At 38.3% G+C, this 17450-nt stretch overlaps 1 protein-coding gene across 4 annotated transcripts in view; it reads right to left on the bottom strand.

Annotated features, from left to right (window-relative positions):
* SUGCT (succinyl-CoA:glutarate-CoA transferase) overlaps positions 1–17450 on the bottom strand; it is a 701020-nt gene that overhangs the window by 102343 nt on the left and 581227 nt on the right. For 3 of the 4 annotated variants that reach the window (XM_084796224.1, XM_084796223.1, XM_084796225.1), the window contains one exon: positions 1433–1496. The exons of the other annotated variant lie outside the window; for it this stretch is intronic. In XM_084796224.1, coding sequence (XP_084652350.1) covers positions 1433–1496 — 64 coding nt within the window. The remainder of the gene's footprint in view (positions 1–1432; positions 1497–17450) is intronic. 4 annotated transcript variants of the gene reach the window in all.

Below are 17450 nucleotides of genomic sequence, written 5' to 3'. Positions count from 1 at the left end.
ACAAACCACTTCCGCTGTGAAAAAGTTAGAAAACGAACAAAATACTTTTAAGGTCTTCTCAGACTAAAAGCACTACAATTGCCATTTGGATTCTAACACATTTAAGAAACCATAATATAAAGTCTTGTAGTAATGTCCTGACTTGACACTCTAAGTTACTTTGCTCTCTTACTAATGGGGTAAGTCCCGGTTGGTTGGGGTCTCAAGCTTCTGCCTGTGCTCTAAGCATCTTTATCAGCCCCACGGTCTGTCCTGATCTTTCCTACATCAGGCTTCACCCTGCTCTTCTATTCTACAAAAGCCGGCCTCTGTTTCTCTTCAATCTTAGCTTGTAAAACATCCTACTAAATAGATGTTTCCCGGCCCCACAAACTACAGGAGGCCTCTGTGCCCTTGTCAGTCTCTATGAAGCACACTTTGCTCTCCTTTATTTACAGTTTCAGAAGCAGACACTTATAGTCTTTACTACTTGACATATTGATAAGTATAACGTCTGCATGTGGGGTGCAAGTTGTCTCATTTATTTTTTTTATTAATAGAATCAGAAGCAATACCTGGCATGCACCATATGTTCATTATATGGATGAATGAATAAAGGGCCTCCTTAGACTTCATCAACATTTTTTTCAACCTCTTTCTAAACATCATGTGACATTTATAGGCTATGCCCGTGTGACTCCCTCAGTTATCTTCCTAATCAATACAGAACCCTCCTTATCCCCTGACACACCAACATTCCCTCAGTTTGATTCTATCCGTCACTCCTCCTCTTGTCACATGGTTTTAGTTATCAATGGTCACTATCTGAGAAGCTTTAGGAAATAATCACTATCAGGTTGTTCATGAAATGTAAAAACGGGATGCTCTGGGAGTGGTGTGAGGCTCCTGGCGCCTCTGGAAATAAAAATAGCATTTTGCTCAAGCTATAGACTTTTGTGAGTTTTTGTGGTATGAGTCAACGTTTACAAACCTAAGTTTATTAATGAAAATACTTAAAGTTTTGATCTGGAAAGTCAAGATCTATACAGTAGGTCATAGTTATGAGAGATGCCCTGTCCCACATCCCTGTTTCTCCTTTCTATCTTCACATGAACATTTCTTGGCTATATCATATTATTATTTATCTATTGATAATTGCATAATGTGCTTTCATGTGCACATAGCTGCATAATGTGAAATGAGGAAACATGAGCATTTTTGTCACTGAACTATTTCAACATTCTTTAGAGAAAAGACATAGCCTGTAGGCTTGGCGTACATTCTTATGGGTAGTTATAGTCAAAGCATTCCCCTTGTATAAAAAGGGGAATTGTTTGAATTGTTCTTCAATAAGTTTTTGAGAAAGACTTCAGCTCCCTGCTGTAGGGAGCATATGCACAATTGATGAATGAAGGTGCTAAGAAAAATAACAACAACAAAAAAAGTGTCAAACCTGGGACTGAGATCTTCCCCACAGTGGGATGATTCATCTCCATCACAAGGCCATTGTGCAACACCTGAAAAGAGAAACCAGAAAATAGCTCACAGAAGGAAACTAGCTCCAATCGCAAAATATATACACAGCCATCTTCTTAGTTAACATTGAAGAAAGATATTACAAAACAGAGGTCTCCAACTTTCATCTGAAAATTGTCATATACACCAATTGAAGCAAAAAAAGGTTGAGTTTCATGAATTAGAAAATAAACTTGTACAAAATCTTCCTGCACTTCAAAACATTTACTTACTTTAAATCTAGTTTGTCATCTCCCCCCTTTCATCTAAGTGTGCTACTCTAATGTCAGAAGTCACCCCTCCCCCTTTTTCCATTAAGAAATGGCAGAACCTGAGCAAATTAAATTGTAGCCAGAAAGAGAGGAGGGAAACTAGGACCTGGACCAGAGAAGCCCGCTAGAGATACACATGCATTCCTGGAATCTATTCATTGGAAGTAGGAGATCATTCCAGTGTGAAGGGTAATCGGAGTGTCCAATGGGCAAGTCACAGCTGGGGATGAAGGATACAAGAATATTGAGATATCATATTAGCAGAGTCAATTGAGAAAGAGCCTTGGGAAGGCCCAGGTCAGGGACTTAGGCAGGGAGGTTAACCCAGTGATATTTTCAACAATGAAAAGACTTTTTAAGTTCTACAGAATAGGACTCTGATGAACGGACACAGGAAAAGCCAAAAACCTCATGCTAGAGGGCTGAATAGATTTTCTGTGCTGGGACCAAGATCAGCTTTTGAGTGTTCCCTTAGGAACAAAAATAAACATGGCTTGGGATCTAAGACCCCAAGTCGGATACTACTACAGCATCTCACCAGGGATGTACACCTGCATGCCTTGTTATCTGACTACAAAACCTGGAAATGTAGGCTAAATTTTTGTTAATGTTGTTCAAGAATCCAAAATCTGCTAGATATAATCAAATTGCTTTGCCTATTCATGGAGTGTGTCATGATGGCTTGGAGTTAGACTCTGGACCATAAAAGTTGAGTTACTATAGATAAAAAAATTTAGAACAATTATCACTGTTTATATACATGTATGTATATATTTGTACATGTATATGTATGTATATGTACACACACACACATATATATATACATATATAATCACATTATATTATAGAATAAATGCGTGTGGACTAAAGGAACCAATAAAAACATATTCTCCCTTGAAAAAAATACTAATAGGAAAATGAGATGGGGTGGTATTTATTTCTAAGAAGCACTTTGGTTACACTATGACCTAAGTCATATTTTAAACAGCTAGAGGAATACTTGAGAATACTCAAAGGGTCCAACCTGGATTGTTGGATTGTCAGCAAGTATAAACCATGCTTCTCCTTCATTGCCAAATGAGGGTAGGCCTCTCTTTCTATCCTGTGTATGACAGAAGCATTTCAGTGGTGCAGTGCATTTAAGGAGTTTGAGTTCATACCAGAATAGCAGCGACAATGGTTCTATAGCATTTTGAGGTTCAGATTTAGCCAACTACACTGTTACCTTAATGCATTCATAGGGTAAAGGTGCATGGAATAAAGAAGCCAATAAAAACATATCCTCCTTGAGAAAAAAGTGCTCCGGAAAATAGGAAAATGAGATGTGAGCAATATCTACTGCTAATAAGCACTTTGGTCACACTATGAACTAAGTCATCAACAAGACAGATTCATAGGTAACCTTTTAAGGCTGGATATACATATCAGTTATGCTTAAGTATTCTTGTATGCACCAAGGTTTTGTGAGGAATGGCCACTGTTTCAGAAAGTAACTCTCTAACAAGTATCCAACCCCCACTGATCAGGCCCGAGCCATCCCGTATGGAGAGCCTTGCTAGCTATACCTTGCTTTTCTTTTGGCATCACCAGGTTTGTACACAAGAGCTGGCCAGAGAAAACCCTTGCCAGTGTTAGAACTGTGCTATAATTTAATTCTGGTGTGGCTCATTCTCAGCATCCACCCAGCACAGCCTCCTTCTCTGTGGGGGTGGGGGCTAAATGCCAGCCGGAGGTGCTAAATCTCAGTTCTGCTGAGGACAGGAACAAAAATACCAAGCTAAATTTCACTCGAAACAATTATCCACACACTGAATCATTCTTCTCTTCTCGTATCTCTGTTGCCCTCCTGACTACCTCTTTGTAATAGCGCGGCAGTGCTACTCACAAAAGACAAAAGTGAGTGTTCTTAGCTAAATATAACTTAACTGATAGCGTTGAAATTAATTAACGCTGAATTTTAATCACATAGCAAATGTTAAGTGTCAAACGTGAAAGGGTAGTTGGTAAAGGTCAAGGGACATATGTCAAAGTTTTGTGAAGCGAGAGCTAGCGGCAGTTGATTGAAAAAAAAAACTTCCCAGAAGCGTTAGGGATGACACTCCCTCCACCTCTAGCTTGAGTGCTTGTCTGCACGCAGGAATTCCTGCTTGAGACTCTTACCTGATCAATACTTAGCTTTAAACAAAAATACGAAGTTGTCTGATGTTTGGCACAAGAAGCTAAGTGCCATCTCTCTCTGTTATCTGTCGTGACATTTGTACAACAAAGCCAAATGGGCTGGGCTGAGCTCTGTAGGAGGAGCTCGCTTTACCACCTCGCTTGGCAGACAGTCACCTTTTAGTGAACAGTGTGGAGCTGATAACGCCCGGTGGGTTTTTTTTCTCACGGCTCAGGTCTCATCATCCCAGAGACAGTACTGTCCCTGGAAAACTTCCCAGTGACCTGGGATCTTGGGTAATTCTCCAACCTTCTTTGTGGAGCTTTGCCCAGTATTGTTTTCAAATCTCTCAGAAGCCAAAAGACCGCATCTTCCCATCAGTGTCACCTACTCACTTCAGTGAGCTGCCTCATCAAAGCTTCACTGGAAACTGAGGCATGCCCTCTGCCACCGCTTCTCTAACGCTTCCTGGGGAAGGGTTAGTCAATGTCTCCCCTTCCTTTTCTCATGTGGCCAAGACTCTGGTATCTCGAACTTTAATACAAAAATTTAAATAAAATTGTTTTGTTCTATAGCCACTAAAAATGGACCCGAAAATCTTCAGGGATATTCATAGAGATTTTTAAAAAATTGTGTGTATATTGTGGAAGGAGGCTGGTGCTCAAGAAGGCCAGAAGAAAGAGCATCAGATTCTATGAGCTGAAGGAACAAGCAGGCATAGACAGTCTGATGGGGCGTGTTTGGAACCAGCTTGGGTCCTAGGACAGAGCAGGGCACTTCTCACCAGTCTCCTTGCCAGTCCTTCGTGGACTTGAACCTATTAAGTTTTCTTCAAGTGGATTTTGTGACTTTAAATTCAATCTGACCATTCAGGTTCCTTTTATTGCAAATTAGGTTATTTCAAAATAAAGACAAATCCTTCCCTGGAACTCCTACATGAGTTGTGTCCTTTGGCAGTTTAGAATTGGCTGTTTCCTCCCATACTTTACTTATTTTTCTCACTAGACCTTTCATTGTTTGGTAGCTCCTCTAAATTTCACTTCTTCTTGATGTTTCAAAAGCCTATTCTTGCCAAGAATAGAATTTTCGATAGTGCACTAACCTCTTTAGCAAAGTATCAGGCCTACTTAAAATAAGGACTCTCTTTCTTTCTCAAGGGTTTTTTAGAGTGACAGCCTAATGACAGTCAAATGGTAATGTATTAATGATGGGGTGAGAAATGTATACCTTAGAGTGATGTGGGAAATACGAGTTTAAAGAAAAGTAAGTCCTTTATAAAGTCCTATGGAAGAAGAAGAAAGTCTGTAATGTAACACTAGAAAAACAAATAAAAAAGCCAAAATTTAAAAACTGATACCCCCAACCCCTCAGCTGGCCCCGATGGACACCAGCCTATAATTCAAGCTGCTTGGGATACTGAGGCAGGAGTATTCCAAATGCAAATCCTACCTGGGCTACAAAGTGATTTGAAAGTCAACCTGGACAAATTAATAAGACCCTGTCTAAAAATTGAAAGAGAAGGTACGGGGCTCTGGATATAAGTAAAGTGTTGTGTGCGAGACCCTAGGTTCAATCTCGAGAACCCCTGCTACACACACACACACACACACACACACACACACACACACACACTGACGCCCTCTATCCAATGCAAAACTTTCATGGAAAGCAAGAAAACCAGCTCAAAGGTATATTTTCTTTACACATATCAAAACTGAGGTGGTACGAGCACTGGCATTAGCAAAGATGCCCAGAAGAAGATGACTCTATGCAATTTACTGTGAATCTCCATTTGAAAAATTCACTTAATTCAACAAACTCCACACAACTCTGATATGTTAGGCAGAAAGGAGGGACAGGCAGTAATGAATGAATTTGCACCAATTTTGTCTGTAATTGTGAGAGAGGGGATAGGGAACAAGAGACCTTAGCCAACCTAGAACATAACAAAGTTCCACAAGGAAGGAGCAGTATCTGATGAGAAGCAAGTAGTTAATTCTGCCTGGTTTCAAACAAAATGACTCAGGTCAAAGTGGCCAGTGAAGATCATTCAACAGAGATTACCCTGAAATTGCATATTAAAGCTAACCAAAGCTGTAATAAATGCAATATCAGCAGTTATAGCAAAGCTCTGTAAAGAGGTCCATTACATTAAGAACTAAATACATATTTCATTAAATCTTCTATTGACAAGACCAGGCTGGAAGCAGTATCTTCTACCCAATAGGATAATGGAAGCTTGAAGAAGATCAGTCCTGGCCCAAGAGTCCACAAGCAATAGGTAGCTGACCTTGGGCTGTAAGTAAGTACCTCTAATGCTAGTGACTTAGAGCATCCTGGCAGTTGGACAGTCAGTCAAGGAAAACAAAAAACTACAGAAGTATAAATTGATTTACCATTAAAATAACTATCTAATGTGGTTAATCTGTAAAAATAAGTCAGTTAAATGAAGCAATGAAGCTAAAGGGATTGCTTCGCACCAGGAGGCACACTTAATTAATAAATTAAACTGCTTCCTTGTAGAAAGCCAAGAATACTCTGGCACAATGCAAAAAGCCGTGCAGAAGGAAGGGATTGCACCCAGAATGTGAGGAGGACAGATCCAGCAGCTGGTGTGGGCCGAGCACTGGAGAATGCTGAGGCCCAGATCCTCACTACTAGAGCGTAGTGATTTCTCTGTGGCATCGGTAGGGATTAAGTGAGAGGATATTCGTGGCCCTGGTACCACGTGAGCTCACAGAAAATGGCCACTCTTTCCACCACAGTCAAGATACAGTGTTCAAGCTCTGGCTCCACCAAGAACACACTGTGGTGAGCAGCACACATGTATTAAATGCATCCTCAGGAACAAGTGTTAATTGATAACGAGGACAAACACTAATGCAGGTTTGGAGGGGGTCTTGCTTGTTTTGTTTTGCTTTCAAGACTGGGTATCATTATGTAGCTCTGGCTGTTCTGGGACTCACTGGGTAGACCAGGCTGGCCTAAAACTGACAAGAGACACACCTGTCTCTGTCTTCAAAGTGATGGGATTAAAGACATGTGCCACTATGCTGGAACACAGATACTAATGTGGCAGTTGTAAAGTGCCAAAGAAAACTGAGGCCATAGGAAAAGCAAGGCCCTCACCTTCCAGAAGCTTACAGGCCTGCTCAAGAAATTCTAATTAAATGTAGCTACAGGTCTGTTCCTGTTATGCAATAAAATCTGGTGGAAAGCTGCTATATATTTGGTAGATATTCAATACATATCTATTGAATTTTCTTAAACAAAACTGGATTAATTGGATGACTAGCAATAGCTTTGTTTTTGGTTTTATCATTTGGTAGGGCTGTTGTTTAACCATTTTACCAGACACTAGATTTCCCTAGACACAGAGTTCTTCCACAATATGTGTACTTTTAGGGTCTTCCTTACAGATTCCCAGGGTTGCGCTGCAGCGCCTTCATTTAGCACTCCCTAAGGCTAACCTTTGGGGCTATACTGCAAACATGGGGAGATATTCCAGGGGCTGGGCTGAACAGCCCTTGAAGAGGCATGGTCATGAGTGACCTATGAATTAATAACAAGGAATACCCCATTTGTAATGTAAACTACGTCCACCAAACCTGAAGAACACAATCAGCCATCTCCTCCATTAGGAAAATTCAGGAAAGAAAAACTTCCAAAACATGCAACAGTGTCTCAGGAAACAAAAGCGATGAGTTAATCTCATTATTCAACTCAAACACCCCTTATGTGACATGTTTATGACATGGTTCTTAAGTATTTTTCCAATGCTGAAATAGTCACATGCCTAATAACATATCTTGGAAAGGATATACACTCAAGTATATCATATGATTTATGTTTCATATATATTTTATATTCTAGTCTGAAACTAATTTTACGGGATGTTTTCCTAGTGGACCTATATTATGATACAACCTATAATATCAGATGGAATTTTCCATTTGTGGTATCAAAGCATTCAGGAAATTTCAGTTTTGGAGCATTTTGAATTTCAGATCAAGATCCTTCAGCATGTAGTATCAACTTCTCAGTGTAAGAAGAATATTTTTGAAATAGTAGTTGAGAAGTTCCATAAGCAAAGAAAAAACTTATAATAGTTACAGCCTGCAAGATAGCTCAATTGCTTATAAAACTTCCCATAGAAAATACAGAAATAGCAGGAAGCCATGGAACAAATAGCAAGGTCTTACCTATGTAATGGAGAGCAGCTTTAAACACTGCTGGTTGGAGCTTTCTTACTTCGTTGACCAAATTCCTTTCCCTTTATTGCATTTTTGGTCCTTCCTTTTCTTATCTTAGTTTCCCTCCTACTTTTAATGTTTATTAGTACACTAAGAGTCTCATGAAACATGGCTTCATCGCATCTGACTTCCCCGTGGGCTCAGTTTCTATAGCTAAACCTCATTTTCAAGTTAATACACACAAGCCTCTTCCTCTTCGATTTCAAGAACTGGTAACTCTGGGGTTGGAGAGATGGCTTGTTATGAGCTCACGCTGCTGCTGCAGTTCATGGTCCACATGGCAGCGCACAACTCTCTGTAATTCCAGTCCCAGGGAATGTGATGCCTTCTCCTGTCCTCCACAGGTACCAGACACGTATGTGGTACACATACATACATGTATGTAGAACAGTCACACACACATATACATATATGGATACCTATATGCATATATATGAATATATGCTCAAATATATTAAAATCATGCAAAGGGCCATTGTAATATATTCATAGTTCAAAACTACTGATAAAATGAGCACACATGAACCCATCACTAGAATAATAAAGTTATAATATCCCAAGTGTTCTCAAACTAAGATGAAATCCCAAATAACCACTCAATTTTATTACTCGTTTTCTTATTTTTATACTTGTTCCACAAAGCAGTTAGTGTAAACTGCTAACAATTAAGTATTTAATTAACTCACAACATTTCCCACAGTGAAATCATGCATATGTTTTCCCTGACTAGCTTTTTCTCTGGACATTGTTTGCATGATGTAACTATTTTGAAGCATATGGCTGAAGGCTAATCATGGCCATCAGTGTGAAGTATAGTACTGGATAAAATACCATAACTTTGTAGTTTTTAATTGGTCTAGATTAAACATGATGGTTTTTGTGACTTTCTAATATATACTATTACATCCAATGGATTTTCATGTATTCATCCTGTTTCTCTGTTTTTATCCTCCCATCCTTGCTGACCTTTTCATTTTCCCAATTAGGCCCCTTCTCCTTTCGTGCCTTTTAAAGTAATTTTTTCCTTTTTGATACCCCAGTGAGTTTCATTAGGGCTGATTATAGATAGAGCTGCACAAGACTGGGCCTGTCAGCACACAGTACTGAAGGGTGGGGAAGCTCATGATCCCACAGCCAGCTGAGGATGTAATGACAGTAACTGTTGTTGACAGGAGAAGTACTTTTTCCCACAGTGTACTCACTAGTTAGGTTGATATGCTCCTGTAAATACACCATAATTTAGTAACGTAATCTTTCCCTGTGTGCTCTCAAATTATTTTACTGTGCCTAAAAATGCAACAATTGGCCCAGTTCTTTAGGAAAGTATTTCCCTAGGACATATACATTAAGGTAGAATTGTTAACAGATAAAAATATGTATATTCAATTTAATAGGTAATAGCCATGTTTTAAAAGAGTTTCTAAATGGGTTATTTGCAATTGCTTTACATTCTTTGGCAAAACCTAGTACTGTGAGTGTTTTGACTTGACCAGTTTATCTTTGTGAATCTTTAACTTATATTTCCTTCATTTCCTTTGACAGTGAATATATTTTTCATCTTAATAATAATTTAAAGCCTTGCCTGTCAGGATATATAATAATACCCCTGACAAGCAAACAAACAAAAGCCAAATTACAGAAAAGAAAAAAGATAAAAAATTTTTTAAATATAAAAAAGAGCATCAACAAAATACTAACGGTAATATCACTACAAAGGAATTAAACACTGAGATTTAACCATAACGAAACACGAGTGCATAAGCTGGAAGCTAAAAGTGCTGAGAGAATAAATCAAAGCTGACTTCAACACGTAGAGAAACATACCATGTTAATGGTCAGGATACTCAACGTAACAGATATCAAATATCCTAAAATGTAGAAGTTTGATGCGGTTTTTGTGAAGATTCACATTTTTATAGTTTAAAAAGTATTCTTGTTCAAAAATCTATATGAAAAATACTAGACTAAAATCTAGTTTAACAATTTTGAAAATAACAATAAAATGAGATTGAATCTATCTGATATTAAGATGCCCTGAATCTCATATAGATGCTCTACACTGGGTGGCTAAGAGAAAACAGTATTAGCAGAGCAGACTGCTGGTGGAAATAAAGAGAACAGAGCTGAGAACTCAGTAAGAGATCCACACGGGCATGTCTAAGCAATTCTTGCCAAAGGAACAAATAAGCCAGAGAAAAGATAGCTTTCTAAACAGTGAACAGAACTATTTCCAAAACAGAAAAACAAAACAAAAACAAGAAACTTCAACTTAAACTCTTTTTTCCCCTTAAAAGTGTGTTAATATCACATTCACCCCACCTTTTTCTGGACTGACTCCAACCCCCTCATGCTACAACACCATGTCCCATTCTCAGTATAAGTCAACAACTCCTATTTGTGCTGTCTATATATCTCCAGATGTGATGTCATCCACTAGATTAAAGTCAACCCACCAGGAGCAATACCCTTAAAGAAAATTGCCTCTCCTTCATCCAGAAGACACCAACTCCCCCACAGCTCCTCAATTTACAGCTGGGCTTCATAACTCCCTACCACAGCAGAACATTGGCTGGCTTGACTTTGTGCAGGTCTTGTGTGATATTATTTCTGGGAGAAAAAAACAAATGTCTACTGACCCAAGAATGGAACCAACAATAGAAAATATACATATACCAGCCAAGTCAAACTAGATGAATTAATGGGACCTTCAAGGAGTTACTTATAGGAATATTGCATAAGGGGTTATGTATGCTGCACCATCAAATCTGAGTCAGCATGGATGACAACACTTCACAAAAGCTAGAAACCAGGAACATACTACACAACCAGTAGGCAGCTCAACAGTTTAGAAAATGTCCTTTACAGAGTGCCTGGCTCTTATCTGTTCTGTCCAACTGGTCTCTTATTCTTCTAGGCAGCCAACGTGTCTGGGATAATCCCAGCATCCCTCATCATTTCTCTATATTTGAGGAAGAAGGAATCTAATAAATTTGGTCAGTTTTAGGGACTTCCTGAAGCCAATGGGTTAAGTTTACTTTCCCAGCTTAAGGAATTTCCCTGCAGGATGGAGTGTTTCACCTCCCCTTAGAACATTTTTGGCTTTATCTCCCTATAAATATTCTGTATTAGCAAGCATATGACTAAGAATATTCTGTTCCCTCTCCCTTTTAGCACTTTATCTGAAACATTGTGTTGATTTACCTTCCTTTTACTATCCTGCGTTTAATGAGCTTCTTTCCAAAGTGTGAGGTCTTAATCTTGGAGGAAACTGCTACACTACAATAGGAAGCAACCACTGCTGCTGTGAGTTCTTGAGTTTGGCAATCCTGTCGTGTCCAGAAAGGTACTGTATCTTTCCAGGCCTCCTGGATCTCTGCTGCCCCAATCCTGCCACCCTCTCTTCTGCGATGGACCCCGAGCCTTGGAGAGATGTGATATAGTTATGCCACCCACGGCTGAGCACTTTGCTGACACCGACTCCCCGCTCTTTCACTAGGTGTGCGCTTCCATCCATTGCAGAAAGAGATTTCTCTGACAAGGTCTCAGAGCTGCACTAATCTTTGTATATGAAGATATAAATTTAGAGAACAGTTTAGTAAGACATTAATTTTAAAGAATAACAGTTGTAGATCCCCTCCAGAGGCCTCCAAGCTTTTCAATCATGGGTTCATGGGCAGAAGTACAGTGCAGGCTTGTGTTTACTAATGTGAAATGGGCCATAAATCCAACTAGAAAGCAGTTGGTTGCCCACATAACATTCTTGCCTCTATTGCACCTATGGAACATTTTTCCATGTAAGTCATTACTAGAGTCACATGGTTCAAAACTGGGTAATACTGTTGACAACTCACCCTATGTTCCTATCCCCAAACACTCCACACAGCACCTTTCAGTACTGCAAAAGCTAGACACCAGGAAGAAATCTCTCTGGTCAGTGCTAGCTTGAGCTTTCTATGTCATGACCAATGTATGTGATATCTTCTACAATAGGGTCTTACCATCAAGTTTTGGTGGGCATCCTAGAGTAAGGAAATATTCTATATTGTTTTGAAGGTCTCAAGAAACTTATGGCCAACAACTCAAAAGGCGATATCCCACACCTGGTATAAACTGTAGTTTCTGAGATGCACATAATCTATGTAGGAGCTTACATATCCTATCTCAATAGAGCATGAACTTAAAAATAAGAATAAAATAATATATTTTTATTGTTTTTCTGAGATTAATTTAATTACATCATTTTCCATTCCTGTCTTCTCTCCAAATTCTTCCATACATCTACCTTTGCTCTTTTTTTCATTGTTGTTGTTGGTGGTGGTTGTGGTGGTGGTGCTGAGTGTGTTTGTGTGTGTGTGTGTGTGTGTGTGTGTGTGTGTGTGTGTCTTAAGAGACCAATAACAAAACCTCCAAATGATGAAAATACATAGTTGTGGATCTAATCCCAAAAGCTACACCTAAGGCTCAATGATTATTGAAAAAGTGAGGGTTAGAGCCAGAGGAACAGAGAATTTGATATGAGATTATCTCTCCTGGTAATGTCAGACGCTATAGCCATAAAATCTCACCACCATGGCTACCTAAACATGAGCTGAACAAGGACAACAGCACTGAACATGCTAACACAGAAGAGAGAAAGTCCATGGGCCCTAAACCGTAGAATACTTTAGAGAGCTACATTTTTAAATAATGACATTCATTTCTGGAAAGGAGAAATTGGATCACTCTGACACCTCTTGTGAAAATGTAAGGTGCCATGGCTGCTCCAAAAAACAGGTAGTTTCTAAAAATAGAATATGGTGGATGATAGGTGAATAGATAGATATCAGATAGATTGATAGATGATAGATAGATAGATAGATAGATAGATAGATAGATGACTGATTGATGATAAATAATAGATAGATGATAGGTAGATAGATAGATAGATAGATAGATAGATAGATAGATAGATAGATGACTGATTGATAATAAATAATAGATAGATGATAGATAGATAGATAGATAGATAGATAGATAGATAGATAGATGACTGATTGATGATAAATAATAGATGATAGATAGATAGATAGATAGATAGATACATAGATACATAGATACATAGATACATAGATAGACTTTTAGACACCCACAACCAGCATTTATATACTTGAACATATATGAAAAGCTATGAAAAAACAAAAATCAATCTACACATGAGTATTCATAGGAGTTTATTTGTGATAGTCTAAAATTAGAAACACAGAGATGTCTTTGGTGAATCATTAAGCAAACTGTGATACATCCATGATATGGATTACTACTTAGCAATGAAAAAGAACCAACAAACAAATTGCCACTAAAAGCCTGCATTAAAGAGGGAAGGAGGAAGGAGAGAGAGAGAGAGAGAGAGAGAGAGAGAGAGAGAGAGAGAGAGGGAGAGAGAGAGACAGAGACACAGAGACAGACAGAGACAGAGAGACAAAGAGAGAGACAGAGAGAGACAGAGATAGAGACAGAGACACAGAGACGGAGAGACAGAGAGAGAGAGAGAGACAGAGAGAGAGATGGAGGGGAGGGAGGGAACAAGAAGATACAACTGAGGGGATAACTATAGGGATGTAATCTGAATAAATTATAATAAAAATGCAAAAAGAAACCCTGCATGACTCATTATGATTAATAGTAAGTGAAAGAGACAATTTGAGATAGTTTTATAGGGAGGGTCCATTCTTATAGCATTCTTTTTTTCTTAAATATTTTTACATATACATTTATATTATTGCACATGTATACCATATACTACCTAAAGCAAGAAGAACCATGAAATAATCAGGAATTATATAAATGTTACATTTGTAGTGTTGGGGCTATTTATATTTGGCAGCCTTGAAGAAAACATCTTTCCAATCTTGGTGAATCTAAAATTCTGAATGTAAATCAATATCTATCATATCTGATCATTATCAAATTAAAACATCTACCTCCTAAAAATATCTTAACCCCTAAACAACCAAGTTTAATTGTAAAACTATCTGGACTTCAACCCCATCAGAGACTTAAGAAGGAATAAAATTGATTACCTGAGAATACAGGGAGTGCAGGTTAACAGCTTCCCAAGTGAGGTAACAGAGACAATTTGCTGTCTGAACAGTCACCCAAAACTCTATAACATTGAAGCATTATCGACATCTAACCTGAACTCTGGCCCCCCAACTTTGATCCTTTCTCCTTGGCAGTGTGGCCTTGCCAGCCTGAGGTAGTGCAGATGAAACTTGATAGGAAAAGGTCAGATGTTAGGGGAGGAGGGTTCCCCTTTCTGAGTACTAGGGGAGTGAGGGAGAGGGGACAAGGAAGGGAAACACAATGGGGATGTGAAGAATTCAAACTTCAGAATAAGCAAGTAATTTATGTTGCTAATCCCACTGTATAGGAATAGTTCTGAGACTGGCTGAGACCTGAATGCCTAGGCATAGACAATGCTTCTTGTTGGCTACAGAATCCCTGTGAATTATTATTAGATGTCATTCTTCATATGAAATGAATGAAGATTTACAGATGTCATTTTTCTGCTCATACAAAGAACAGAGAACCAGCTTTAATTGTTCTGTGTATCATGCATACCTTATACATTTATAATTTTAGTATTGTATGTTTGTGAGAAATTATATGTTTTCAGAACAAAAGAACTGGACACTGATGCTGGATCAGACCTGACAGGATTCATTACTCTCAAAATGTTGGACACTGTCATCCTGCATCCTTCATGTTCCAGCATCAGGTGGTTCAGTTGCTGTGCCTCTTTGGAGCAGGACAACTTAGAAGAGAGATTCCAATCCCAATTGGTCCAGCATTCCAGAATGCTCTATAAAGGACTCTAATTAAGCCTGGAATTTCTCAATACTCAGAAACTGGACAACAGATGCTATTCTTAGCTTGTTTAACCATTTTCCCCAATTTTACTTGGGCCTCTATAGCATTCTTGATGACAAAACTAAACAAGAAGAAGTTGAAAGAGAGATGAGAGTGGAGAGGAAAGAATTTCTGGAGCTAAAGGAAACCTAACAAGGAAGTCTTGGGAGTGGTAAAAACCAGTCTTGGTCTTGACCAGTCTCCTGTCTATGATACTACCGGATAGTTTACATGGCACCATCATTGGAGAACTGTCATTGTTGGTGTGTGGAACCATCTGCATTATATCTTCACAATTGCATCTCAAAATTTAAAAAGGTAGTTGCTTTTATGGTTTCAATCTTCCATGGATTTTTTTATAATCTAGAATTAAATTTGGATTGTAATGAGAGAGAGAGAGAGAGAGAGAGAGAGAGAGAGAGAGAGAGAGAGAGAGAGAGAGAGAGAGAGAATTTGATTTTCTTTTCCCCCGAGTGATTCCTGAGCAGTCTTTCCCCTCTGAGTCTGCAGCACCAGTCCGGCCATCAGTTACTCTATGCGAGGCTGTTTCTGGCTTGTTGGTCTATGACTCCCCTGCCAATCCCACACTGACTAAATCACTGTGGCTTTGCAATGAGTCCCAGTGTTACATTTGGCAAGATCTATGATCCACCCCTGCATTATCCTTTGTCCTTAGGGGTTCTTGGCCCTTAACTCTTTTCTATAAATCTCAAAGTTAGCTTATCCAAGTCCAGGAAATCCCTATCGGGCAGAAAAAATATTTTTACCATATTATCTTACACCCATTAAACATTTACTTTACAATTTCCATTTATTTCAGTCATCCTTAATATTTTATAAAGTGTTAGCATTTTTAATAAAAGCTTTGTATATTTTTTTATTAAGTGCCTCAGAAATAGATTGTAACTGCTTGGGAAAATTAAACTTTTCATTTCAATTTTTCAGAGTATTGCTGGTGTAATTAATTTCAAATGTTTTGTTTTAAAATATGACAGGCATTAATTTTTTAATTTTTGTTTTTTAATGTTGTTGTTTTTATTATTTTGAGACAGGGTTTCTCTGTGTAGCCTTGGGTGTCCTGGACTATATTTGTAGACCAGGCTGGCCCCGAACTCACAGAGGTCCTCCTACCTCTGCCTCCCTGAGTGCTGGAATTATAGGCATATGACACCATGCCCAGTTTATGACAAGTATTCTTAACAATAATATATTAATACATTCCTTAGAGTTTTCTGTAAAACCAATGATGTGCTTAAGAATTATTTTTGTATTTTGTATTCTAATTACTATATTTTTATCTGGATCCTCATAATGAATTTTGCCAGATATGGTCACTAAGATATCAATGAATGCAGCATTAGTAGAAAATATTTTCCTTTCCTACTTTAAAGATGTACACCACATTTCACAAAGAGCATATTGTACCAAATTATTATAAGTATACCTCATCAAATTTAGAATCCTTTTCTACTTTGAAAAGAAGCCTACATTGCCTAGATTCACTTTTTATCAAGCACTCTTTTTAAACCCATTGAGAGAATCCTAGAACTTTTCAGCTCATCACTAATCTACTCACAAGAGGAAACAATCCTCTAATGTGTATACAAACAGGTTTCAAGAACAAAGGAAGTTTTTGTTTTTTTTTTGTTTTTTTTTTTTAGCTCTGTTTGATCATGGTTTGCTTTCTTTTTGTTTTTGTTTTTTTCCTATTCTCAGGAATGATATCAATATTTAGTTTGGTTTGTATCAAGAGAAACTTTATTCACAATGTGTGTAAGGAGCCTTTCTTTTCTGCATTCTGTGAACAGCTATTAAATTATCTGCTGCTTAATCAGTGAGAAGACTTAACAGATAATTATCCTTTTTTCTGTAGGTGACAAATAGATGAATCCTGTTAATCCTATCTGCTAGCTTGGATTTGTGTATATTAATATGAATACTGAGAGCATTGACATTTACAGTTATTGTTGAAAGGTGGTTTTAATTTCTGTGGTTTTGTTTGTTTGTCTGTTTGTTTTTTGAGACAGGATTTATCTGTGTATTCCTGGCTGTCTTCAACTTACTTTGTAGACCATGTTGGCCTCAAACTCCCAGAGATCCCCCTGTCTCTGCCTCCCTGAGTGCTGGGATTATAGGCCTGTGCTATTGAACCCAATTTGCTTGCTGATTGACGGATTGCTTTTGTGATGTTCAGTACTTTCCTAATTCTCATTTGTTTTTACTATTTGGGTGTGCTTTAGTCTCTCCTGCGGTTGTGAAGATGGGTCTGTCTTTCTCCACACCACTTAGGATTCCTCCAGCAATCACCTGTGGTAGTGACTTGGTGGTCATAAATTCCTCTAGTTCGTGCAGTGCTTGAAATGTCACCATACCTGATTTCAAGGA

Source organism: Acomys minous (assembly GCF_964271855.1).
Source record: "Acomys minous genome assembly, chromosome: 9".
Taxonomy (NCBI): Eukaryota; Metazoa; Chordata; class Mammalia; order Rodentia; family Muridae; genus Acomys; species Acomys minous.
This window is presented reverse-complemented; position numbering and strand designations above follow the sequence as displayed.